The 25,456-nt window shown below is 43.0% G+C and overlaps 1 protein-coding gene across 5 annotated transcripts in view; it reads left to right on the forward strand.

The window, feature by feature from the left end:
- The first annotated feature begins 875 nt into the window (after positions 1-875).
- The window catches only part of LOC123181645 (uncharacterized), a 39,648-nt gene continuing 15,067 nt past the window's right edge, over positions 876-25,456 (forward strand). For 2 of the 5 annotated variants that reach the window (XM_044593962.1, XM_044593963.1), the window contains exons 1-42: positions 879-1,185; positions 5,381-5,484; positions 5,596-5,730; positions 5,814-5,864; positions 6,061-6,155; positions 6,228-6,345; positions 6,788-6,889; positions 7,122-7,304; positions 7,389-7,549; positions 8,189-8,359; positions 8,851-8,937; positions 9,011-9,326; positions 9,406-9,510; positions 9,594-9,689; positions 9,794-9,861; positions 11,052-11,172; positions 11,255-11,431; positions 11,514-11,723; positions 12,071-12,180; positions 12,551-12,647; positions 12,849-12,947; positions 13,036-13,188; positions 13,262-13,336; positions 13,418-13,912; positions 14,093-14,422; positions 14,502-14,630; positions 14,776-14,889; positions 14,970-15,154; positions 15,236-15,344; positions 16,250-16,393; positions 16,523-16,816; positions 17,021-17,674; positions 17,767-17,967; positions 18,624-18,727; positions 19,430-19,719; positions 19,810-19,894; positions 19,985-20,299; positions 20,377-20,724; positions 20,804-21,290; positions 21,475-21,638; positions 22,257-22,416; positions 22,585-22,845. In XM_044593962.1, the coding sequence (XP_044449897.1) occupies positions 1,089-1,185; positions 5,381-5,484; positions 5,596-5,730; positions 5,814-5,864; positions 6,061-6,155; positions 6,228-6,345; positions 6,788-6,889; positions 7,122-7,304; positions 7,389-7,549; positions 8,189-8,359; positions 8,851-8,937; positions 9,011-9,326; positions 9,406-9,510; positions 9,594-9,689; positions 9,794-9,861; positions 11,052-11,172; positions 11,255-11,431; positions 11,514-11,723; positions 12,071-12,180; positions 12,551-12,647; positions 12,849-12,947; positions 13,036-13,188; positions 13,262-13,336; positions 13,418-13,912; positions 14,093-14,422; positions 14,502-14,630; positions 14,776-14,889; positions 14,970-15,154; positions 15,236-15,344; positions 16,250-16,393; positions 16,523-16,816; positions 17,021-17,674; positions 17,767-17,967; positions 18,624-18,727; positions 19,430-19,719; positions 19,810-19,894; positions 19,985-20,299; positions 20,377-20,724; positions 20,804-21,290; positions 21,475-21,638; positions 22,257-22,416; positions 22,585-22,845 (7,800 nt within the window). In that variant the 5' untranslated portion in view covers positions 879-1,088. Of the gene's footprint in view, positions 1,186-5,380; positions 5,485-5,595; positions 5,731-5,813; positions 5,865-6,060; positions 6,156-6,227; positions 6,346-6,787; positions 6,890-7,121; positions 7,305-7,388; positions 7,550-8,188; positions 8,360-8,850; positions 8,938-9,010; positions 9,327-9,405; positions 9,511-9,593; positions 9,690-9,793; positions 9,862-11,051; positions 11,173-11,254; positions 11,432-11,513; positions 11,724-12,070; positions 12,181-12,550; positions 12,648-12,848; positions 12,948-13,035; positions 13,189-13,261; positions 13,337-13,417; positions 13,913-14,092; positions 14,423-14,501; positions 14,631-14,775; positions 14,890-14,969; positions 15,155-15,235; positions 15,345-16,249; positions 16,394-16,522; positions 16,817-17,020; positions 17,675-17,766; positions 17,968-18,623; positions 18,728-19,429; positions 19,720-19,809; positions 19,895-19,984; positions 20,300-20,376; positions 20,725-20,803; positions 21,291-21,474; positions 21,639-22,256; positions 22,417-22,584; positions 22,846-25,456 lie in introns of all 5 variants that reach the window. The other 3 variants (XM_044593964.1, XM_044593965.1, XR_006491789.1) reach the window with 2 other exon arrangements.

Genomic DNA, 25,456 nt, shown 5'->3' on the forward strand with positions numbered 1-25,456 from the left:
TTAAAACTTATAAGTCACCCCCTTTTGCGTGGGACCCACCACCTTTACATAAAAAAACAAGATGAGAATGTGTGGTCAGATGACTTATAAGTCAGGTGACAACCAAACAGGCGTAACTTATAAGTCACTGGTTTTAAGTCAGGTGACTTATTGAAACCAAACAGGCCCTTATAAGTTGATGACTTATTTGAAACCAAACAGACCCTTAGTCGGGAATAGCAAAAAAAGGGCTGGGATATTATGCCTAACTGCTGGGGATTTGATCCTAGCGCCCATGCTGAGCGCCCCCATTGTAGCTGCCCTAAGCAGTACTGCAGGTAAGAATTAATTTTCCTATTATTATTAAAAAAGTTAAGCATTGATTATTTGTAAATAAATCAGGTTTGAAGTAAATAAATCCGACATTTCCCTATAAAAATAAAAATAAATCAGACTGACCAAAACTGTGATCTGACAGTTCCAACTTACTCTATGTCCTCCCAAATAATTTTCCTTTCCACCACAAAAGAAAGGGCATTTGCAAGCTGATAAAACATAGTAGTACGCAAACGAGCACCGCTAGACGGACGATAAAACACAGACGATTCATGCACGACACTGAAATCCCGCCGCGCATGCATATGTACAGCGAAGCAATGGCCGCCGGATTCTTAGTCGTCCTCAAATCGTCTATGATTTTGTCGTCTGTAGAGCAGTTTCGTACGCAAACAGCTTGACAAAAAAGAGAATCATAATTCGCATCACTGGCAACAGACCCCACTTAAGATATTTTATTTTCGCGGTGAGGTACCATCCGTTAATAAGCTCAAAATCGAGGGCACATCCGTCATATCCGGCACCACCTTCTTTCTTCTAGCGATCTCCTCCGTGCCTCTTCTTCACCTCGAAGACAAAAAGAGCCCCGAGAAGAGAAAAAAAAAGCAGGACTCCACACACCTGTGGGCTTCTACTGCGAGTCCGGCAGTTTCTTCTCCTCCACGCGAAGGCGTAATCGCTCCCACGTCCCGAGAGAACCCCGAGCCGGAAAAGTCTCCCACCGCGGTGGCGGCGCCGTCGGCAGTCGCCGACGATCGGCGGCGGCGGCGGAGATGTTGGAGGACCAGGTCGCCTTCCTGCTGCAGAAGTACCTCGGCAACTACGTCCGGGGGCTCAGCAAGGAGGCCCTCAAGATCAGCGTCTGGAGAGGTGAGGAACCCCCGCCCCCGCCCGCTCCCCTTCCCTCCCCCGTCCCCACACTCGCTTTAGTCCGCTCTGCTGGTTAGCTGGTTCAGTCCGATTGGTTCCTCGCGGGTGATCAGGGAAGCGCTCGCGGCTGATTTTGGCTCGTTTCTCAGTTCGTCTGCGCGGCTTTGCTGCTTGTTGCTGTGAGTAATGTTTCTAGTAACAGTGGTGGACTGCTATGGAACGGCTGTTGGGAGGTCGAACCTGAGCTTAGTTTGGTGCGCATGCTTCGTTTTGGTAGGCGGCCTCCGGGCACTGTCTGTTGGTGTTGCGTCGTGTTTGTTGTGAATGGATGCAATGGGGATGACATTGTAGCGAGCTTGAGCTGTTACTGTAGGTGGAAGTTAATTTTGGATGCTCCGGTGCAGTCACTCTGTTCCCCCTCTGATCATAGAACTCTTTATTCTTCATTTATTTTCGCACATCATATTTTGATTGCCGAGAGAATATTCATGCAACAAATACATTCATGTTGCGGTATGCCCAGCCAATTGGGTATTAGGATTTGATGGGTGTAATGGGTGGGCATTGGTTATATATGTTCAGAGAGGATCCAACATTTTTTTTCATATTCCAAGTGCTTGTACTTGCAGTTGTAGTATTGAGACATTGGGCAGTGTTGTGATGGCTTACTGTATTTTGTAGAGCTTACTTGGTGGTAATTCACTGGTTGCATCAGTTAGAGCCTAAGAGCATCTCCAGCCGTTCGGCCCCCTAGGGCGCCGAAAAACTGCGCCCTGGGGGCGAGCCGGCGCTAGTTTGGCCCCTGGGGGCGGCCTAGCTCCCAGCCACGGCCCCAGGCGCCCCCCAGCCTTGGCAAATTCAAACGTAGTTCATTCCCGCGCCCAAAAATAAACGCCACAATCCGGCGATCAAGCGGTGATCGGCGGTCGATGAAAAGTTCGGCGTACAAAAATCAGAACAGAAACGCGCATCAGACGGCGAGGTCGGCCTCCGACGTCGGCGGAGTCAGCGTGCGCGGGCTTGACGGGGTCTCTGTGCTTGGCGGCGTGGCTTCTGCGCTGCGGGCAGTCTCGGCGGCATCATCGGTCGGGCTTGTTGGCGGCGTCGGCGTGCGCGTGGGTGTGGGCGGCGTCGTCGTGGGCGTGGGCGTGGGCGGCGTCGTCGAGGGAAGCTGGTCCAGGATGAGGCCGACATGCGCCTTGTACCACGCCTTGACCGCCTCGTCGGTGCTCTGGAGCATGTCCGCCCCGCCCAGCAGGAAAGCCAGGTCGGTGTTCCTCTTCTTCGCGGCGTTGTTGGTCCGGAGTAGGTCGAGCTTGACGGCGCTTGTCGACATCAACGCCGACCACCGCGCCTCGGTCTTCTCTTCACGAAGGACGGCCCGGGCCTGTGCGTCGGCGAGGCAGTGCTGGATGGATTCCTGCACGCGAGCGGTGGCCGCGTCGGCGTGTTTCCCCTTCTTGGCACCTTTGTTGCCGTCCGGCCGCCCTTCTGACGTGCCCGGAGCCGGCGCGTCCGGCTTGTATGTCTCCTTGGCCTTCTCGAGGGTGTGCCGGACTTCCGCCCACTTGTCGCACTTGTCAATGCGCTTGTAAACGTGGAGGTACTTGAACTCGGCGTCGTTGTTGCTCTGCCTATACAGGCCGAACATGCGCAGCAACTGCGCGGGGACGAACAAACAGTTGGCGGGCGCACACGGCGAAGAGAGACGGGAGACCGGCGAGGCATACCTGATCCTCAATGCTGGCGCCGCTCTCCGGGCGAGCGGCCACCTCCTCGACGACACCATGCCATTTGTTGCACGCCCCCTGGATGCGCCCCCAATGGTTCGCCATCGCCTTCGACCCGCGCTGCATGTAGACGCCTTTGAAGTAGGGGTCGACGAGCTTGCGCTCGTCGAACTCGGCCTTGATGCGCGCCCAGTACGTGTCGATGCTCTGGCTCGCGCCGGTGGTCGGGTCGAGGCAGACGACTTTCCATGCCTCGGCGAGGCATTCCTCCTCCTTGGACGCCCACTTGATGCGCGGCTCGGCTGACCTGGCCGTCCGCTTCTTCTTGCGCCTCCTCGCCGGCTCCTCCTCGTCCTCTTCCTCCTGCTCCTCCTGCTCCTCGTCGCCGTAGACGTAGCCGAGCTCACCGTCCATGCCGCCGCCGAGATCCACCGCCTCATCCGCGGTGAACCCGGGAGACGCGGCGGCCGCGGCCGATCCTTCCGCGATGATGTTGTCCATGTCGGTCTCGGTCTCGTCGGCGTCGCCGAGGTGCGAGAAGGGCAGTGCGCAACGGCGGAGAGGGGGCGTCGGGGAGGACGCGTACGCGGGCGGCGAGTAGTTGTATGGAGGGTACTGCACGCCGGTGAAGGCGGGCGAGGGCGTGCGCTGGGCCGGGTGTCCATGGGGGAACGTGACATTTGGGTTGAACCCACCGTGCACGTCCCCGTCGGCGTAGCCCGGCGATCCCCATGGCTGCGGCGTCGGAGACCCGACACCTTGCTGGCCCCAGGGCGCGTACGGCGCGTGGTTGCCGGGGGGATTCATCATCCCCGCGCGTGCCGCCTCGGCCTCGGCCTGGTCCGCGGAAGTGGCACCCGCAGCTGCGCGTGCCGCGTTGTCACGGGCCTTCTTGGCGAGGGCCCTGTTCCGCCGGTCGGCGGTGACGGCCTCCCGTCGCTGTACTTCTACCCTCCAATCGGCGTTTGTCATGCCCGGCGGCTTGGACGGCGGCGCCCTCGGCTTCCTCTGCTTCGGCTGGGCGACGGAGGCGGTCGCGGTTGCCGCGGCGCGGGGGACGACGTACTTCTTCGGTGCCATGGCGGCCGGCTGGGAGGCGAGCGGGAGAGAGAATGGCGGGAGGAAAGGAGAAAATGGGAGGGAACTGGGGGAAAAGCGGGGAGAAACGGCGGGAAGAGGCGCTCGACTCGTCGACAGGGCGGACCCACGCGCGCCTTTTCGCTTGTGCCGGCGCCCCAGGCGCCCTGGGGCGCCGGGTTCTGCCTGGGTCCGCCGGCACCAGATTCGGCCCGAGCCGGCGAAAAACGGGCTTCTGGGGGGGCGACTGGGCCGTTTTTTCGGCGCCGGCGCGGCAAAAACGCCTGGGGAGGGCCTGTTGGGGGCGCGGCTGGAGATGCTCTAAGGGCTAGTGTGAGCCTTTGCCTGTTGGTAGATAGTGTAAACATGCCACTGATGTTCCTGAACATATATACTCATGTCACTTTGTCAAATATCTCCATTTAGTCACTCAAGGATACCCCTTGAACTTACATGTTTGCAATAACAATGCATATGGCTGAACCCTGAAACTCTGGATAACATATATCCCTGAGATGCTGCTGTGCAACCAAATATGCTTAGCGTTGTAATCTTAGTACCAAATGTGTCTGTACCACATGGAACAAACTGCATATGTAAGATGTATTTCATTTTGAAGCCAGGCACTGTATTTTGACCATGCCTGTCCTATTCTGCTGATCCTCAAATCTGATTGACTGGAACACGGTGATGGGATACACTCATCTGGACTCTGGCCAAAAGAAGAGAAATATGATTTTATGGTGGGTCATCCTATCAATGGCAGAGCTACGGGGTGGGTACGAGAGCTGGCTGCTGGCACTGAACCATGCCATGCTGTCTACAGACATCGGCGAGGCCCTGGATCCCATCCTTCAGCACATCGCGTCCCCTTTTACATGCCCATGTCAGATGATTTTTGGGAGGAGAATGTGATATATGCATTTCCTGGTCCCCACTAGTGGAACTTGCTTTCTCAACCAACAATAGAGAGTCGGGAAGACAATATGAGTCAGGGTATTGTTCACTTAACTGATGTAGGTTGTGTGCATAAAGTCAATGGAATTGATCCTCTATTATCAGTTTTGTTAAAAGTAGCAAAGTTTGTGAAACGGAGTGTACACAGTCAAGTCATACAAAGGACTTGCTTATCGCCAATTCATGAAAGAAAATCTTGTGATATTTGGAAGCTGTAGAATTAACTGGTGCTGTAGTGGAATTGGGCAATGGGTGTGTCTGCTGGGCCAAACATTTGCTTCAGTGGTTGCCATGTTGAGATGATCGTGAGCCAATACACATTCTGCGCACACACGTGTGCACATGTGTTCTCCCTCTGCTGGCTATAGTTCATTTCTGTTAATGATATTGGCCATCTTCTACTTCATGTGTTCTCTGCAATACTATTTCAGGTGATGTGGAACTCACAAACATGCAGTTGAAGCCTGAGGCGCTCAATTCATTGAAGTTACCTGTGAAAGTCAAAGCTGGTTTCCTTGGTTCAGTTAAGCTCAAGGTCTGTAGTAGTTACTTAGGTTAGCCGCATCATTTTGCCTTAATTGTTGATGTCTTTTTTTGTGTGATATGATCGAGTATGCTAAAGGATGATTGCATAAATGATTATTAGGTCCCTTGGAGCAGACTTGGCCAAGAGCCAGTTTTGGTTTATCTTGATCGTATTTTTATATTAGCTGAACCAGCAACAGATGTTGAAGGTTGCAGTGAGGATGCTGTCCAAGAGGTCAAACGAACTAGAGTTAGGGTGAGCAATTTGTGACACTAGTTGAGTTATTTGGCAGTTGTTGCCTGAACTGTGTATTAGTGATCTACTGTTTATTGAAACAGGAGATGGAAATGAAATTATTGGAGAGCCAGCAACAACTGAACTCCGAACTGGTACGTGTTGGTACTTGGCCTTTTTGTAGTTGTGTGTATATTTGTGTACTGTGATGATGAACTACCTACATGGCTTGGATATTCAATCTAACCATGTTTTGCCTGCTGTTGTATGGGTTGGGACTTGGGAACCGACCATGTTAACATGATTATGCTTTATTAAATTTTTGACTCAAACTTTTCATCATCCCTGAAGAACTCGTCATGGCTTGGGTCTTTCATTAGCACTGTGATTGGAAACATCAAGTTATCCATTGGCAATATTCACATCAGATACGAAGACATAGAGAGGTACTTCAATTTCTGTTTAGTGGATGTATCTTTCAGGGTGCATATAAGAATACCATGAATTTTTTTCTGTAGCAATCCAGGCCACCCTTTCGCAGCAGGTTTGGTACTTTCGAAGCTGTCAGCAGTTACTGTGGATGACCATGGGAAGGAAACTTTTGCCACTGGTGGAGATTTGGACCGAGTGAAGAAGGTATATTCTCCTAACTTCACAACATTTTGGTTCAGTCATTAATACTGGTATACAAAGTAATACACAAGGTCTACTGGTTGCTTCTGCGAATCCAGACTTCCCTTTACCCATGGATTATTCTTTCCTAAAGGGAGGTGACGACTGGAAACCACTTGCTATGGCTTCTGAATCGCAGAATAGACAGCTATTGTGGACAATACTAGGTGTTAAAGACGAGCAATTCAAACTCCTTATTTTCTCATACTGCGTTGATTCTTTACACAAATTATTCTGCACGTCTAGAAGGGATAATGTGTTGATGTTAACAGAGAATGCATCCTTCAAGTTACAGAAAGATTGCATGTTCCTCCCTCAGATTCATTTACTGGGCCTTCTGTTTTGCTTCTGATAGTCGTATTTATGATTCTTGCATTTTGATAGCTTATATATGATGGTTTTGCAGTCTGTTGAACTTGAGAGTCTGGCGCTGTATTTTGATTCTGATAGCAGTCCTTGGAGCGTGGATAAACCCTGGGAAGATTTACTGCCTTCAGAATGGAGTCAGGTAGCTTACAATTGTATTTGCTAATAAATAAATGTAGGGCTTGAGGGTAAAATTCTGCATGTAGGCAGTTGTCTATTTTACAATATCTAACTGGAAAGCTACATGGTGAACCTTGAGGGCCAGATACTGTGCTGTACTGAGGCATTGGAGGACTTGTGCAATCTCATTGATTTTGTCTAATAATTTTATTTTCGCGTGATGAATATTTACTGGTTCACAAAATGTGTTTCAGGTTTTTGAGTTCAGAAAGCAAGATAGTTCTAGTACTGCTTCAAAAACTCACACTTACATATTAAGACCTATATCTGGCAAAGCAAAATATACAAAGGTACACATTGATGAAGCGAAGAGAAGCGGACAGGCATTGCAAAATGCTGCTGTTGATTTGGATGATGTTACTTTGTCTTTGTCAAAGGTTTCTACTCTTGGCCAACCACCCCTGTCTTCTTCTAAATGACAAAGCAGCAATGCTAATGGTAGACTGGTTTCTTCAATTCAGGATGGCTACAGGGACATCTTGAAGATGGCTGATAATTTTTCTTCTTTTAATCAACGGCTGAGATATGCTCATTACCGGCCATCTTTACCAGTGAAATCTGATCCGAAGGCTTGGTGGAAGTACGCATACAAAGTAGTGACTCATGAAATGAAGAAGGCAAGGTATATGGGCTCTACACACCTTCTGTGTGGCTTCCACTTTGTGTATGGATTATGTGTTATTGTTTATCATGTATAGGTATTTTGTTTATCAGTTTATAGTTATGATATTCTCCTACATAACAAAGGATTGTGTCTGTATTGTGGAGGAATGGTCATTTATGTTTGGGTTGACTTAACAGGAATCCCTACATGCCTACTGAAATTTTGTTTTAATCGTGATGAGACTAGCATTCAGTGTGAGCCGATCAACGTACTGATAAAACTGCACTTCCGTGCACACAGTGAAACATATATGTGGAAATAAATTGAGCATTAACAAAGGAACCAAGCCACATCAGTTGCCAAATTTCCAATCGAACCTTATAATATTTTTAGAAAATCAGGGATCCTTCCCTGCCTCCATTCCATTCAAGTGAAAAGTCCCAGTATTACAATTGATTTTAGGTATTACGACATTATAGTATTATCCTTTAGAATACTCATTGGATAATTCTGTTTCGTGAAGCACCCTTCATAATTAATTATATATATTCGATGTTGAGTTCGGCCTATTGACTATATGATGTAATGTTACATGGTGTACTTTTTTTGTGCCTGATTTTCTCATTGGGTTCGTGTTGATATATCTCGTTAATGCAGTGGAAGTCTATCTTGGGAGCAACTACTGAGAAACGCAAGACTTCGAAAGACATATGTATCTTTATATGCGTCCCTTCTGAAGTCTGACATGAGTCGTCCGGTTGTTGAAGATAATGAGGAGATTAATAGCCTGGATCGTGAACTAGATATGGAAGTTATTCTGCAATGGAGGTAGTACGTTTGTTCTTTGAGACATGCTCTATGAAGATTATCTTGTAGATATTCACCGTTAAGGATTTGTTTCAGAAGTTCATAATAATGTGGAAGGAGGTCTATCTGAATACTGATATGTTCCATTGGTCCTTCTTAAAATTACTTCATGTCTGACATGTAAACCTTATGTCACATGATATTGCTACTATCTTGCATGCAACTGTTGCATAATATCTCTTTTCGAACGCGCTGTTCATTCCTTCCGAAGTTGTTCTTTCTTTAAAGACATATCTGAACCGTTGAACAATGCATGCACGGTTCTGATGTACAATGAATAAGTTTTGAACCACTGAGGAGAACGAACCATAGAATCATCTAATGAACATTGCGCAATATGGCTTTTTTTTCCATTGAATTTGAGCTATGTAGTTTCACTCCAATTGTTTCAACTGCATGATCCTCTATGAGTTGCTCATTGGTTAATATTTATCTTTTTTTCCTTTGTGAAGGATGCTGGCCCACAAGTTTGTAGAACAGTCAGCAGAAAGACAGCATGCTCAACAAAACAAGAAGCAGTCCTGGTGGTCATTTGGATGGTCTGTCTGATCTATACAAACTCACATTCGCTGTATTGTACAATTGTGTACTAATTACTTCTTCCGCGTATAGGACTGGCTCTTCGAAGGATGATGGAGACTCGAAGAGTTTTAGTGATGAAGATTGGGAAAGGTTAAATAGGATAATCGGGTACAAAGAAAATACGGAGTATATTCCTGCTCAACAAGATATGAAATTGATGCAGTTTTATTTTGAAATACGCATGAAACATAATGCATCAAGGCTTATCATTGATGGTTCAGAGTGCCTTGCTGATCTTTCATGTGAAGATTTCCGCTGTAACTTGAAAATGTATCCAGAGGCAAAAGTTTTTGACCTGAAGCTTGGTTCCTACAAACTTTTATCTCCATATGGCCTGCTGGCTGAGGTTTTACCACTTTGTTCTTCTACTTTTACCTTTATTCAAATCATTTATGACTGAACGATATCATTATATGTCTTACCAGAGTGCAAGTGTTGTTGATTCCCTTGTTGGTGTCTTCTCCTACAAACCTTTCGATGAGCAACTGGACTGGAGTTTTACAGCCAGGGCTTCTCCTTGTTACATAACTGTGAGTTATAGTTATCCTTTAAAAACCTCTGGTGTGCACATGCTTGTTTTACCCTTTGATGATCATTGTTGTTCTTCCGGCAGTATTTGAAAGATTCCATTGACCAAATCGTTGCCTTCTTCAAGAGTAGCCCTACAGTTAGCCAGACCCTTGCACTGGAGACTGCTGCTGCTGTACAGGTATATACTCATAATTCACTTGAAGCACGATTTGTTTATATGATAATGTGATTGATTCTTCTGCATCTCTTCTATTGAGTAACCATATCTTTTGATTTGTGAAGATGACATTAGATGAAGTGAAACGCACCGCTCAACAGCAAATGACACGTGTTCTAAAAGATCAGTCCAGGTTGGTATGAATTATTTTACTACTGAAAGAACTATTCTTTGGTGGGCACCAGAACGATACTATAGGATACCAATTTTTAAGGGATTGTGGGCTAAACAAGATCTTAGCGGTCTTCTCGGTACCTGTCTATTACATGGATCCCGCATAGGAGGGTATGCGTATTGAAAGTAGGGTGAGCAAGCGACGCTAGGACCAAAAGTCTTATGTCCTGGCTTCTTCTCTTTATTCTCTTGAGGGATTTTAATGGTAGGCGGAAGATACAAATCTAGATGGGATTTAAACTAGTAATGACGATGATGCTCCTCGAGTTCGATGTATCAGTCGTGCGCCTTGAGCGGTAGGGTTGGTTGTTGTGGCTTCAGCATAGCTAGTGTTTCACAGCGCTCTCTGGGTCTTTAAATATGCGCCTTGTTTTGGACGTTAAGCCAAGATCTCCAAGTTCAGCTCATAGACGACTCTGACCTAGGGATTGAGATCCTTAGTTGGTTGAACTTTGGATTCCTCGCGGTGCCTTCCTCATCCAATATGAGTCCTAGCCCTGTAAAATAGGGTACTGTTGTTCTAGAAGATCCCCTTGTACTCGTATACAGATATGTTATCATATCTTATACAGAAACGTTTTTTTAGATGTATTCTTGTGTATTCGTGGACTGGTCTCTCAGAATCCTACTTTTCATAGAGATGTCTCTTTATTTGCTCTGCCGGTAATTGTTGTTGTGAGTAATGACAAATGATTATTAGTAGCCATAACCTAGCAATTAAATTTGGAGTTGTCTCTTTATTCGTCCCATACAGCTAACCATTTTCATAGAGATGTCTCTTTATTCGGCCTATGAAGCATATTCAATTGCAACAAGGGGAGAGTGTCTTAACTACCTTACTTCAGCCTGAAAGACAAGAATACCCAAAACGAGATTATATTATATTTTTCAATACTATCAACTAAGCCGATTTAGGTTATCAAGGCATTGTTGATATACATTTCAATTACTTCTCACATTTATATCTTTTTTTCCGATGCTAAGTACTCCCTCCGTCCCAAAATGTAAGATCATTTTTGACACTATGATAGTGTAAAAAATGGTCTTACATTTTGGGATGGATGGAGTATTATTCTAAAATGGTTAGCTGTATGTTCTTTGTATTGGTTTTTCTGAATGGCTATTGAATCCACATATAATCTTCGCTAGGTTTTCACTGAATCTGGATATCGCTGCTCCTAAAATTACTGTTCCTACCAAGTTCCGCCCGGATGATGTACATGAGACTAAGCTTTTGCTTGATCTTGGAAACTTAATTCTTCGGACAGAGGTCATGTTTACTCTTTGAAGTAAGACTTTCATATCTACAAGTGGTTGAATTTATCTGTTGCTGATGTTTCTTGTCACTTCAGGAGATATGGGATTCATATTCTTCAGAAGAGCAGGATATGTATTTGAATTTCAATTTGGTGCTCAATGATGTATCTGCATTTCTGGTGGATGGTGATTACCATTGGAACGACACATCTAAAGAAGTTAATTTATTGCCAGTTATCGACAAGTGTGGAATTGCTTTAAAGCTTCAGCAGGTGCGCACTAGTCCACCGCCCGCCCTCCCCCCAAAAGAAAGAATAAATAACAGTGGGTATAACTCATCCTTCTGTTACGCAGATCCAGGTAGAAAGTTCACTATATCCTTCCACAAGACTGGCAGTACGGGTGCCTTCCTTGGGGTTTCATTTCTCTCCGGCACGCTATCATCGATTGATGGAGATTTTAAAGATTTTTCAAGACACCAATAGTGAGAATAATAGTTCAGACCTTGCACATTTGTGGGATCAGGCTGACTTTGAGGGATGGTCTTCTCTTCTTACATGGAAGGTTTGCCTTCTATTCTACATAATTGTATACTCCTTCTATCGCTAAGAGATTAAAATAGAATCCATCTGTCACCAGTTGGTAGCTTTCTATATCTAATTGATAATTCCCACCACCCCTTCGGCGTACTGTGCACCCTACTGCCAGTGACCTGTGTCTTACGTTCAAAATATTCCCTAACATAATAACTAAAGCTGCAAACCCTCGTTGTGCACATTATCTTTGCTCAGAATTTTAATCCTGTGTAATCCCAAATTTTAAATAATGGTGCCCACAGGGCAATTTTAAAGTAGACCTCTTAATAAATTTGATATTACTATTTCTAACAGTTCTCTATGACCTGTTATTAGGGTGTTGGAAACCGAGAAGCTCTTTGGCAACGAAGATACTTGCGGCTAGTGGGGCCATTTCTCTATGTATTTGAAAATCCAGAGTCTACAACATATAAGCAATGGTCCAGGTTGTGCACTTTCCCACACTTACTTATTATGCAAATTTTGATTTAGAGCTACTGTTAAAGTTGAGTTTTCTAGCTTGTAAGTGATTTTTGTTTTTGTTGAGATTTTTACGTCAGTAATAGGTGCCTTGATTCTTAGATATTTTTATTTCAATGTTGGTTGCTTCAAGACTTCGTGGTGATTCAGCCTTGTGATATCACATGGCTTAGTTTCTTCGATGTTTCCATAAAGGAGCTCAATCCATTTTTGTCTATGCCTATGATAGTGATAGTGATGTAATCATGTAATTGACTTGTGATATTTTTTATTTGTGTTATGTGCTTGGATATTTGTTTCGAGTTTAACTTTTCATCTATTTGTGTTGCGGTGCAGTTTAAGTGGGAAGCAAGTTCATCAGGTTCCTACTGAGCTTACAAATGGTGTGCAAAATATTGTGGCACTGCATGACTCTGGTCAAGTCAATCCCAAGGAACGGTGTAGTAGCTGAGCTTATTATATTCAGTTCATTAGCTTCTAAAAGATTGTAATCGGGCATGTTAGGAATGGTTTTCTGCATTAGAAACGGCATGTCAGAATTAACACAACGAACAACTACAGCAATGAAGAGTCGTAGGCTCTCCTTGCAATCCCTTTGACATAATTGATGATTTCAGTTGATTTTCTTGTACAGATTCTGGAAGATACTGGTGCTTTGATACTGTTGTTTGACAGCGAGGAAACAAGAAAAATATGGCAGAACCGCTTGCAGGGTGCTATATATCGTGCATCGGTACTCCCATTCCCTTTCCCCCCTTTTTTTGCGTAGGTTTCCATTTTGTCTTCTATTGTTATCCAGATAATAACTAGCATACTTGCAGGGTTCTGCCACAGTTTCCAATTTTCCTGAAGCTGCTTTCACATCAGAAGCTCGCTCTTTCAAAGGCAGTCTTCCTGATGTTGTCAACATAGAAAAATTGTTTCTTGCTGGTATTCTTGATGAACTAAAGATCTGTTTTTCGTGTGGCTATGAGGTATTTCTTTCTTACCCAATGTTCTTTGTAATCTTGAATCTATTGTTAATGATGTAACTTTTACTGTTTGTAGAGTAACCACAGGCTAAAAAAAGTACTACTGGCCAAGGAGAGCAGCTTGTTTGAATTTCGAGCAGTTGGTGGTCAGGTATACCTGTCTCTTATGTACATGCAGTCCTTGATACGTGGTTCATTTTACTTACACAATTTTTTGTGTGCAAACAAATAGGTTGAACTCTCAATGAAGGGTGGCAACCTACTGATTGGGACTATTTTGCGGTCACTGGAAATTGAAGATCAGTATTTTTACCCAGGGAGTCCTGTACCAAGGTACTTGGCAAGGTCCTTCATCAACAGTATGCAAACCAAAGAAATCCCCACTCCTGCTCGAAAGAATAGTTCAGAAACTAAAGGCACCTCACTAAAGAAAAGTGACAGCGAGGAAAGATTTTTTGAAGCATCAGATGATTTTGACGAATTTGGAACACCTATGCTAAAAGAGAGGAGTATATCAGATTATTTTAGTTCCCAAGATGTTTTACCTACTGGCCTACCTTCCTTGCAACCCCCTGCATTTAGTCGAATTCCTGGTTTGTTACCAGACAGTGAAATTAAAATGGTTGGATTCACTTCAGAAGGAAGTGGTATTTCTGATAGTTTTGTGAAAGCTCAGATTGTTATATATGATCAGCAGTCTCTCCAGTACAACAACTTGGACACCAGGGTAAATATCTCAATATCTAAAAATTATTCAGTACTTAAGGCTTCAAGTACTCCCTCCGTCCCAAAATTCTTGTCTTAGATTTGTCTAGATACGGATGTATCAAGTCAGAGGGAGTATGTATATAAACTGAGCGGGTTCCCAACGGCAGTTGTGATATCTGACTTTTCCTTTTGTTACCAGGTGGTTGTAAGTGTTGCTACTCTAACCTTCTTTTGTCATCGGCCAACTGTCCTTGCAATCATGGAATTTATGAATGCTATCAATCTTGCAAATGACCCTGATAGCGATAAAGATAGAAACACAGATGATATGAAGTCTGATAATGTTATCGAGGAGCCTAAATCTGATCTGGAGTCAGAACCTGTCATAAAAAGGTTGCTGTCTAAAGGTAAAAGCAGAGTAGTTTTTCATCTTACATCAAGCATGGCAGAGGCACAAGTATTACTTATGAATGAAAATGGTGATCTACTTGCTACTTTGTCACAAAATAACCTCTCAACTGATATCAAGGTATGAGCATGTCTAGCTTATATGATTGATTTTGGTTTAGTTGACCTTGCATGACTGACTATCTTTGGTGTTATTTAAGGTGTTCACATCCTCATTCAGTATAAAGGCTGCACTTGGAAACCTCAAAATAAGTGATGATAGTCTTCGTAGCAACCATCCTTACTTTTGGGTCTGTGATATGCGAAATCCAGGAGGATCTTTTGTGGAGGTACTACCATGTTACTTGTTGTATTATTTGAGTCACTACTTGACTAGATGTAGCTCTTAACTTCTATACTCCACGTCTTCCTATTCTTGAATAAGCATTTTTTCTGACTTGAGGAAGTAAGGTAATTCTTTAAAACTTTGTGCAGATCGACTTCTGTTCATACAGTGTTGGTGATGAAGACTACTGTGGGTATGACTACAGTCTTGTAGGGAAGCTCTCTGAAGTTAGAATTGTTTATCTTAACCGTTTTGTTCAAGAGGTATGCTATTTAAAGCTCATCTATGTTCTCCTTTTTGTCAATGACCTAAGGGTTCTCTCTTCTTTTCTTTATGTGTGCAGCTTACTGGTTATTTCATGGGTCTTGTCCCTAAAAGTAATGATGGTGTCGTAAAGCTAAAAGACAATGTAACTAACTCAGAGAAGTGGGTTAGCAAAACTGATATGGAAGGATCGCCTGCCCTCAAGCTGGATGTTTCTTTCAGTAGACCTATAATTGTTATGCCTCATGATACTAATAGTCATGAGTAAGGATATCTCTCTGTATATGAATGTTTTATATTCACCTATCTTTGTTGCATTTAATAAATGGTTATTTATGGTTGCAGCTTCTTGGAGCTTGATGTCCTGTACATAACAATCCAAAATGAGTTCCAATGGATAGGTGGTGACAAGAATGAGATGGGTGCTGTCCACTTGGAAATTTTAACAGTTACAGTAAGTCCACTGCACCTACATGTTTTTATTTGGACGGCCAGCATAGGGGCCCAACCTACTAAAACATTTTATAATATCAGAAAAAAGCATATACAAACAGGGATTAGCCTAGCCATTGCCCATTGAGAATCTTGGATCAGAAACTTTTACATGTATGCTAATTTGGGGTTGCTCCATCAAATACAACTGTTCAGCAATGTTTCATACTTGTTCCTTCAAGTTTAAAGTAACGGACAAAGAATAAAATGGAAGGGTGAAAATGAAACCACACGTTAAAGGTTTCATTTTCACCCTTTAACGTGTGGTTTATCATAAGCTGTCTTCTCTTTAGATCTGATGAGAACAAATTGTTTTCAAGCAAAACCCCTTTTTTGGGAGTTTCCGCTCACAATTTGGAAGGTGTTTACAATAAAGTAAATGTGGAATGGTAGGAATACTTTAGGGGATAGAGTACAATTTCCATCAGACTATTTGTTTATATTTCTGAGGTCTAGATTAAAGTGGAGGGAGCTATGTTGGTGCTGTTGTGGTATATATTGTGTTTGGGTGATCATCTTCTAAAAATAAGATTTGTATAAGTTGAGGACAATCCTGTAAATCTCATTGAAGCTGTCTTCTTCACTACCAAAATTCGACACGCTTTTGACATTAAACCACAATTGATCGTGCCTATTATGATTTATCTCGGAGGCATGATGATACCCTGCGCCTATACCTTGTAGTAACCTTCACTGATTATATACTATATCCTTCTGTTTTGATGTATTGATGAATTATATGTACAATATCTTTCATGTTGCACTTCTCGTTCAGCAGTGTCAGTTTGACAGTTGCAAGTCTGATTACTGTTCTTGTTACTGTTGATCTTATAATTATTCTTATAGCTGTCGTTGCACACATTGTAGGTAAAAGACATAAATTTAACCATTGGTATGGATATGGTGCGGGGTGAAACTATAATACAGGATGTGAAAGGTCTCTCCGTTGAGATTCATCGATCATTGCGTGATCTGATGCACCAGTTGCCAGTGGTGGAGGCAGCAATTAAGGTAGCATACTTTCTCAGAATGAATCTTTACTTAAAATTCCATGGTTAGATTCCATGGTCATAAGAAATGTTACTATTTGCTTCTTCTTTTAATTGGAATGCCATTGTGATTTCATCCACGATGTGTCAGGTGGATGTCCTGAAAGCAGCATTATCCAATCGGGAATATGAAGTTATATCTGAATGTGCGGCGTCAAACTTTGCTGAGGCACCACATATTGTGCCTGCTCTGGATGGCCCTCGAGATGGAACTTCCACATCGGAATCTCATGTTTCTGCATCTTCTGTTTCTTCTGGAAGTATTCAGGACCTGTCCCAAGATACAGAAACATGGATAGCAAATAAATTTTCTGTTTCAATAAATCTGGTCGAGCTTTCTCTGCATTCAGGATCAACAAGGGATTCCCCTCTGGCTAGCGTGCAGGTACACATATTTAGCACTTCATTTCCATGTGCAGTCCCTCACTTTGAGTTGTCTCATAAGTCATAACCATATTGAGTCCTGGTTTGAACAAACTTGTATAATATAGTACCACCTGTAATAGTATCACTGAAACTGCAGTGCCCATTCTTGCATTTTTTACTTAATTGAACTAGTATACATGATAATATAGTATTCTGTTCTCAGGCAAGTGGTGCTTGGCTTCTCTATAAATCAAATACACGGGAGGAGAGTTTCCTTTTCGCGACACTCAAAGGCTTTTCTGTTTTTGATGACCGTGAAGGAACAAAAGATGAGTTAAGGCTTGCCATTGGGAAATCAGCAACAGTCAGAGACACATCATCTGCTGATGGGTATGATAACCCTAATGAACTTGATTCAGGTGAACGAAGGATACAAAAGGATCTAGGCCTCGAGCCAATCCCCTCGATGCTCATTTTTGATGCCATCTTGCGAAAATCCTCGTCTTCTGTCTCCGTATGCGTTCAGCGACCCAAGTTTCTTGTGGCTCTTGACTTCTTACTAGCAATAGTCGAGTTCTTTGTGCCATCTGCGCGCAGCCTGTTATCCAATGACGAAGACAAGGACCTTCTACACATGATATCTCCAGTGGTGTTCACTGATAAAGTTTATTACCAGGAGGATTCAACTTTTAGTCTTTCACCTCAGAAACCTCTGATTGTTGATAATGAAAAGTTTGAGCACTTTATCTATGACGGAAATGGTGGTAAATTATATTTGCGGGATAGAGAGGGGGAGATTCTTTCAAGCCCTAGTGCTGAAAGTTTCATCCATGTGCTCGGTGGTAAGACATTGCAATTTCGAAATGTCAAGATAGTGGTAACGTTCTATGCTTTCAATCTTTTTTGTTTCTACTTTCTTCTTTGCAATATACTTTTTGTCTCATTTTAAAATGCAATATGTTGCTGCAGAATGGTGAGTATCTGGACTCCTGTGTATCTCTTGGCAGTGATTGCTGGTACTCAGCATCAGAAGATGACCATGTCTACCTAGTAAGAGAAAATGCGCCCGGAAAGGAGGGCCTCCAGTCAATTCTTAATGAGGAAATTCCGGAAGGCATTGCTGAAAATGAAAGTTCTGACAGATCAACAGAATTCATAATTGAACTACAGGTATTGTTTTTCATATCTAGCCATGGCTGAGATAAACTTGGATTTTATTTTGTAGGCTCGAATCAGGGTTTCCTCGAATCAGATGCTTTGATTCTTCAAAATCGTTTGTGAATGGTTTTGCTATTTTGTACATATCATCATCAAGATCCTGGATCTTGTTACAACAGTGCTTCCTTCTGGTAGTTCAGTAGCGGTTCCAGGTGGTTACTGGTGATAATAAAAAAAAATGCTGTCCAAACAGGATATTTGGAGTTTTGAGTTGGTATCTTGCTTCATTTTTGTTTAAGGTCGAACTTCTATGCCCCACTAGGCACATAATTTTCCACTTGTTTTGCAATGGATTGCCAGGTGTTTAATGAGGCCTGCCATAGCCGTTTGTGCCTTATTGTGGCAGTTCCACATTCTTTGCATGGAAATTTCTCTAAGCTATTAATCCTGCAGTTCGTCAACATGTTAATGTAACTGGATAGCTCAAATACATAATTTTAAATTCAAATATAGCCATTGCTGAATCTGCAATCTTTTAACCCTGTGTGGCTATGCCAGTAACTGGTGTCGAGTGGTACTCAGTTGGTTATAACTGGGTGTGAATTTTGAAGCATTCATACATGATTCCGTTTATTGATTGTAAGCTCACTTGATCTTCATCTTCTCAGGCTATTGGACCAGAGCTTACATTCTACAGCACATCAAGGAATGCTGGTGAAAATGTGGCGCTATCGACAAAGGTTATTCATGCCCGTACAGATGCATTTTGCAGGTTAAGTTTTTAATGCCCCTAGGATAAATGTAGATCTCTCTTCTTTTTTATCTTAGAACTGACCTAAACCATTCAGTAAAAATAGACTGAGATTAAGACCATGTTATGGCATTTTAGTGGCCATTGGGAATGCATGTCTTTGCTTCCAGGGAGTGCATAATGCATTTCCAAATGCATGAAAGAAATAGCCATGAACACTGCCTACAATATTATGTACAGCTGCAAAATTTCAATATCAAAATTTTCCATGATGTCGAGGACCAATGAAATTAATACATGGTCTTACTGTAGATGCGCTGTTCTTTTTTGGGCACTGCACAGTATGGACTTCTTCTATACTGAAATCTTGTCAATAAAGTAACAGTTGTCACAAATTAACAATGGATGTCCGTTCTCAACAGCTGCACATTGCCTCCTTTCTTTTATAAATGAGAAATTTGAATATACAACTGCAAATTGGATGGAATGGATTATGCTGTTGCTCATAGCCAGATTGTGCACTTTATATAGATATCATATTTCCATCCTAGCAGAAAATAAATTGATAGTCAATTTCCAGAAAATTACTATATCACACCTTTTTATGGAGATTTTCCCCCGCAATCCGGCATATGCCAAGGATTGTTACCTAACTCCTCAGCATCTTAATGGCGCAATTTGAACTGCAACACATATTTATTCTAACTATTTGTTATGCTGCAGGCTTGTAATGAAGGGCGACAGTATGGATATGAGTGGACACATACTTGGTTTAAAGATGGAGAGTAATGGCATCAGAGTCATAGAACCCTTTGACATGTCCATGAAATACTCAAATGCATCTGGAAAAACAAATTTGCATCTGCTGGTTTCTGAAATATATATGAATTTTTCCTTCAGTATTCTGAGACTATTTTTAGCTGTTCAGGAAGAAATTTCAGCATTTCTCAGGATGTCATCAAAGAAAATGTCAATGATGTGTTCTCAGTTCGATAAAGTTACAACTATGCAGGGTAAGACAGAAGCTGATAGTCTTGTTATTGGATACTCCTAGTGTTTAGTCCACAGGCATCAAGTCTTATGGAATTTGACTTCGTTTTTAGGCAATGTGAAGGATGAAGTTTACTCTTTTTGGCGACCACGTGCTCCATCTGGATATGCCATTTTCGGCGATTTCCTCACCCCAATGTCTGTGATTACGTTTAGTACTTCTGTTTCTCTTATATTTCTCATTTGATGGGACGACTTTATTGAAATTGATCATTTGTTTCATCTTAGGAATGACCCCCCAACTAAAGGAGTCCTTGCTTTGAACACAAACGTTGCAAGAGTGAAAAGGCCTTTATCATATAAGCTAATCTGGCAATCTGGTTCTGCAACAAATGAACTTCATCATGACAACAAAGATACAAAAAATAGTCTCTCTATGATTGACCAGCTATGCTCTGTTTGGTTACCTGTAGCGCCTGCGGGCTATGTTGCCTTGGGTTGTGTAGTTTCAGCTGGAACTGCTGAACCACCTTTGTCTGCAGTTTTTTGTTTAACTGCTTCCTTGATTTCTTCATGTGGTCTAAGGGATTGTATTGCACTGAGGTAAGATGAACAATACCTTCTTTTTATATTTATTGTGCGTCTATAGAAGATGCTAATCACAAATTATATTTTTGTAGGGGTAATACTAATACGTCATTTTGGCGCGTTGATAATGCTTTTGGTACCTTTTTACCGGGGGATCCTGCTAATGTCAGTGTGCATCCAAATGCTTACGATCTTCGCCACATGCTATTCAATAGTGCGGATTCATCTTCGAAGAATAGCTCTAAAGGGAAAGATAGTCGGAATGATGATGCCTCTCAGATAGAGAGATCGGCGTTGACTTCAGGTCGGCTGTTTGAAGCAGTAGCAAGCTTCAAACTTGTTTGGTCAAACGATGGAATGTCTGCGCCAAAAAAGCTCTCAGTATGGCGTCCAATGATGTCGGAAGAAATGTTTTACTTTGGGGACATCGCTCTTAACGGGTATACTTGATATGATACACTTTTCATCTTCCAATGTTTTTTTTTGTGATATGCAATTTAAACATAACTCTTAATTTAGGTATGAACCTCCGAATTCAGCTGTTGTCCTTCGTGATACTGGTGAAGATACCTTCCTAAGAGCCCCAGAAAGTTATAAGATTGTTGGTCAAATTAAGAAGCACAGGGGTAGAGATGGTATATCATTTTATTATCCTCAAGCTCCACCTGGTTTTGTTGCTTTAGGATGTGTTGCATCTAAAGGTCCACCAACAAAAGAGGATTTCAGTATGCTAAGATGTATTAGAAGTGATATGGTGACGGGAGGTCAATTTTCTGAGGAAAGCGTATGGGACTCACGTGGCTCTAAAACATCTGAAAATTTTAGTTTATGGACTGTGGATGAGGATGCTGGTACATTTCTTGTTAGAAGTGAATTTCGTAAACCTCCAAGAAGACTCGCTCTGAAGCTTGCTGGCCCCCCTATATCTAGCAGTTCAGATAACATCATTATTGATGCTGTAATAAAAACGTTCTCTGCTGTTTCCTTTGATGATTATGGAGGAATGGTGAGTCTTGTCCAAGTTCACTTCAGCAACAACTGCTATCAAAATTTGAGATGTTTTAACTGTATGCAACGATCAGTGGCTTTTTCCTTTGTCTAAAGTTTTAGCTAGCTGTTTGTCTGGTGCTGATTTCCCACCAGTTGTTGGTTACTCTTTGTTCTCATATTAATTAACCTTTTCTTTTCAGATGGTGCCATTATTTGGCATATCTTTTGATGGTGTTGGATTTAGTTATCATGGGGGTCCTCACCATCTAAATGCAACTGTGAGTTTGTCGTTTGTGGCCAGATCTTATAATGACAAGTGTAATTTGTGGGAGCCCTTCATTGAACCAACAGATGGATTTCTTAGGTAACTCCTCCAGGAATTAAATCCTGCAAGATACACATAATTCTTGTTGGTATCTTTCTTCTTTGCAACATACTTGTTTTCTGTAGTATTTTCTCAGCGTTTCAAGCTCAAGGCAAACTGTAGACCTTTTCTTTGTTGTGAAGTTTTATTACTCCCTCTGTAAACTGCAAAAACGTCTTATATTAGTGTACAGAGGTAGTATTAGGTAACTGTTTGAGCCTGGGCAAGAACAGGTTTGTTCTGGTTTACCTTCCATCAGGCCATAGCACATGTACCGTATTAGAAAGTAGACACAGAAATCACAGACTAAATGCAGAACTGTTATACTGCTAGCTGGCCCACGCCAACAGCAGGTAAGATGCACAGTAGGATCGGTGCATGGAAAGGAAGGATGGTATTTGTTTCTTTTTGGTTCCATGAGTCAAATTTGATAAGATTATACTGATTGCGTTATATCTTCAGTTCAAGTTGTTACGGTCTCTGTCGCCTATAGAAGGGGAGGCCAAACATTAGACTAGATTGTTCTAGCTGCCTTGCCCTACCTTATAACAAGAGCGGATTGCTTTCGTTATGGTGTTTTCGATTTGTAATTGGTATTCATTTTTCTCGCATTTTTAGGTACCAGTATGATGTGAACACACCAGGTTCTCCTGCGCAACTCCGTATTACTTCGACACGGGATCTGAATTTGAATGTGTCAGCTTCAAATACAAACATGTTATCACAAGCTTATCTTAGCTGGAGCAATATTACCCTTGGTGATGAATTATACAGGAAGGTAAATCATTTCTGTTTTCTTCTGATTATGTAGCCGTTTCTCTTTTTTGTGCTATCTTAGGCTATAATATTCTGCTATTTTGCCATCTGTTATGTTATAAGAACTTTTCTCACTTCTCTTGTCTGTCCATCTGTCCACTCATTAAGTGTTGTTTAATTCCATGACCAGGAAACATCTTCCCCTACTCAGGGATCAATTCTTGATGTGCATCAGCGAAGGAACTATTATATTATTCCACAAAACAAGCTTGGTCAAGACATATACGTAAGAACAACTGAATATAGGAGCTCAGATATTACTCTGTTGCCATCTGGGGATGATAGATCTATAAAAGTTCCAGCATCAAGGGATCTACTGGATTCTCATTTGAAAGGGAAATCTGCTAGGTTATATCGTCTGATGATAACTGCTATTATCGCAGATGCTGAGGCAAGTCTTTTCTTTTGCATCCCATTATGTACTATTTGATGCTTGTCTGTTGGCAAAATGGTACTCCCTCTGTCAAAAAATGTCTTACATTATGGGACGGAGGGAGTACTTTAGATGTAAACTCTTCATCTACTTAATTTTTTTTCTCATTACATTTGGCCGTTAGCACCTGAATATATTATGCTAGTATCTCACACTTAGAGAACAGTATGGCAGGACATACTTGCTAACAAAATGTTGTATAAAGTTTACAAGGTTCTGCAGGAACCAAAGCACATCTGAAAATCCTAAACATCACAAGTAAATTGAAAGATGAAGGAAATACAAACAAAGTATGTAAGTAACGCGCAACTAAAGCTGCAAGCAAAATGAGAATTTGGTATATTAGGTACGGAGGGAGAATATCTATTAACAACACCTCCTCCCATTAGCAATATAGTGTTACTGTTACACAAGAGTTATGACTTATGACCCTCATGGGCCAACACTTGGCCAGATGGGCCACATTGGTCAATTCATCCTATGCACATGTCATGCTCAATTCATATGCTAGACCTGTCCAAACACCGGGCTGTGCCAGAAAAACTCAGCCTTGTATGGCAAGAATCAAGTCTGGCCTCCCTGAAAAAGGTCAATCTTAAATGCTGAAAAGTTATTATTCTTTGAATAGATAGCATTGTATTACCATTTCCTGAATTGAATATCAACTGTAATTTTTTCTGTGTACGAAATCGTTGTTTTATTTGGGCTCATGGGTGAACATCTAGCCTGAGTTGAAAATTTGGCCAAGCAGGGTTCCTTGAACAGCTCTAACATATGCTCATGTGGTGCAATGTTAGTGCCAACCCAGTTACACTAAGTGGTTCCACCAGTCCCGACTGGTTACTGACCGTAAACTAAGTGGGCATAACTTGAAACCGATTTCGGTTGTACTTAGCAATGTGACTGGCGATGACCAGTTTGCAGGAAAAAATGTTGGAAGCTGTACCATTTCATACATGTTCTAGCCCACATTGTCTGACAAAAAAGTGAAGTCGAGTCTCCAGGTGCTGATAGCCAACTTGGGGAAACCTGAAAAGTCAGCTAGAAGCACTCACAACCTGGAGACACTATGTAGAGATTTGGATTGCATTCAGTGTCCAGACTTTCAGAAGACCAGCCAGCTACGGAGTTGCATGCGTTTATCAGCCAGTGATTGCAGGTTTAGATATGCCGATGATGGTTCCGTAGCATCTTATTGTTAGGAATAAGCAACTTGTATTCCCATGAGGCCATAGGCCGATATATATACATGTACAGGTGTGGTACATATGCAGGAAACCCCTTATACTACACCATGTAACTGACTCAGGATATGAACCGGATAAGAGATGTCCGGACGAGTGACAGCTAGATAGACAAGACTGCCAACGAGATGACGATAACGCGTCGGGTCAGGGAGAGGATCACCATCAGTAGCACGAAGGTGAACATTGAGCTCCATAGGAGTCTCAACAGTGCGCTCGTCAGAAAGAGCAGCACGAGCAAGAAGATCCTGGATATACTTTTCCTGGGATATAAAAAAGCCATCAGAGGTAGAAGAGACTTCAATCCCAAGAAAATAGCGAAGAGGTCCAAGATCAGACATAAGAAACTGCTCACTAAGACGGGCCTTTACAAAGGCAATATACTCGGGGTCATCCCCAGTGATGACCATATCATCAACATAGAGAAGAAGAAGAGTCCGGCCACGAGGAGAAAGGTGAATAAACAATGCGGGATCATGAACACTTGCTGAAAAACCAGCAGTAGTGACCACAGAAGCAAAACGCTCAAACCAGGCACGAGGGGCTTGCTTAAGGCCATAGAGAGAGCGACGAAGACGACACACCATGCCATCAGGAACAGAATACCCAGGTGGTGGCTGCATGTACACCTCCTCACGCAGCTCACCATTAAGAAAGGCATTCTTAACATCAAGCTGAGATATAGACCAGTGGCGTGCAGAGGCAACGGCAAGAAGTGTACGAATAATGGTCATATGGGCCACAGGAGCAAAAGTCTCGTCATAATCACGACCATGCTCCTGCTGAAAACCACGAGCCACGAGACGAGCTTTGTGACGCTCAAGAGAACCATCGGAGCGAGTCTTAACCTTGTAGACCCACTTACAAGTGATGGGACGGACTCCGGGAGGAAGAGAAACAAGATCCCAGGTACCGGTGCGTTCAAGAGCAGCAATCTCCTCCGCCATCGCAAACTGCCATTCAGGATGAACAACAGCCTGACGGTAAGAAGTCGGCTCAAGAACAGCAGCACCAGCGGTGGGAAATCCAAAGCGATCAATAGGCGGACGAGGACGAGAACGCAAACCATAAGTAGGCTGAGAGGAAGAGGACGACTCATCCAAGGAAGCATCCACAGGTCGGGAATGACGAGTGTAATGCTGCGGAAGAGATGGAACAAGAGAAGGAGGAATCACCAAGGTAGAATCAGGGGGTGGCGACGAAGAAGTCACTGGAGATGAAGGTGTAGAATCCGGTGACATGCTAGGTGAGGAGACCGGGGAAGATGGTGGCGGTGAATCGACGAGGGGTGGAGAAGCAGAGGGAGTGGGACGAATAGGTACAGG

The sequence above is a fragment of the Triticum aestivum genome, chromosome 1D, assembly GCF_018294505.1.
Source record: "Triticum aestivum cultivar Chinese Spring chromosome 1D, IWGSC CS RefSeq v2.1, whole genome shotgun sequence".
In the NCBI taxonomy this organism is placed as follows: Eukaryota; Viridiplantae; Streptophyta; class Magnoliopsida; order Poales; family Poaceae; genus Triticum; species Triticum aestivum.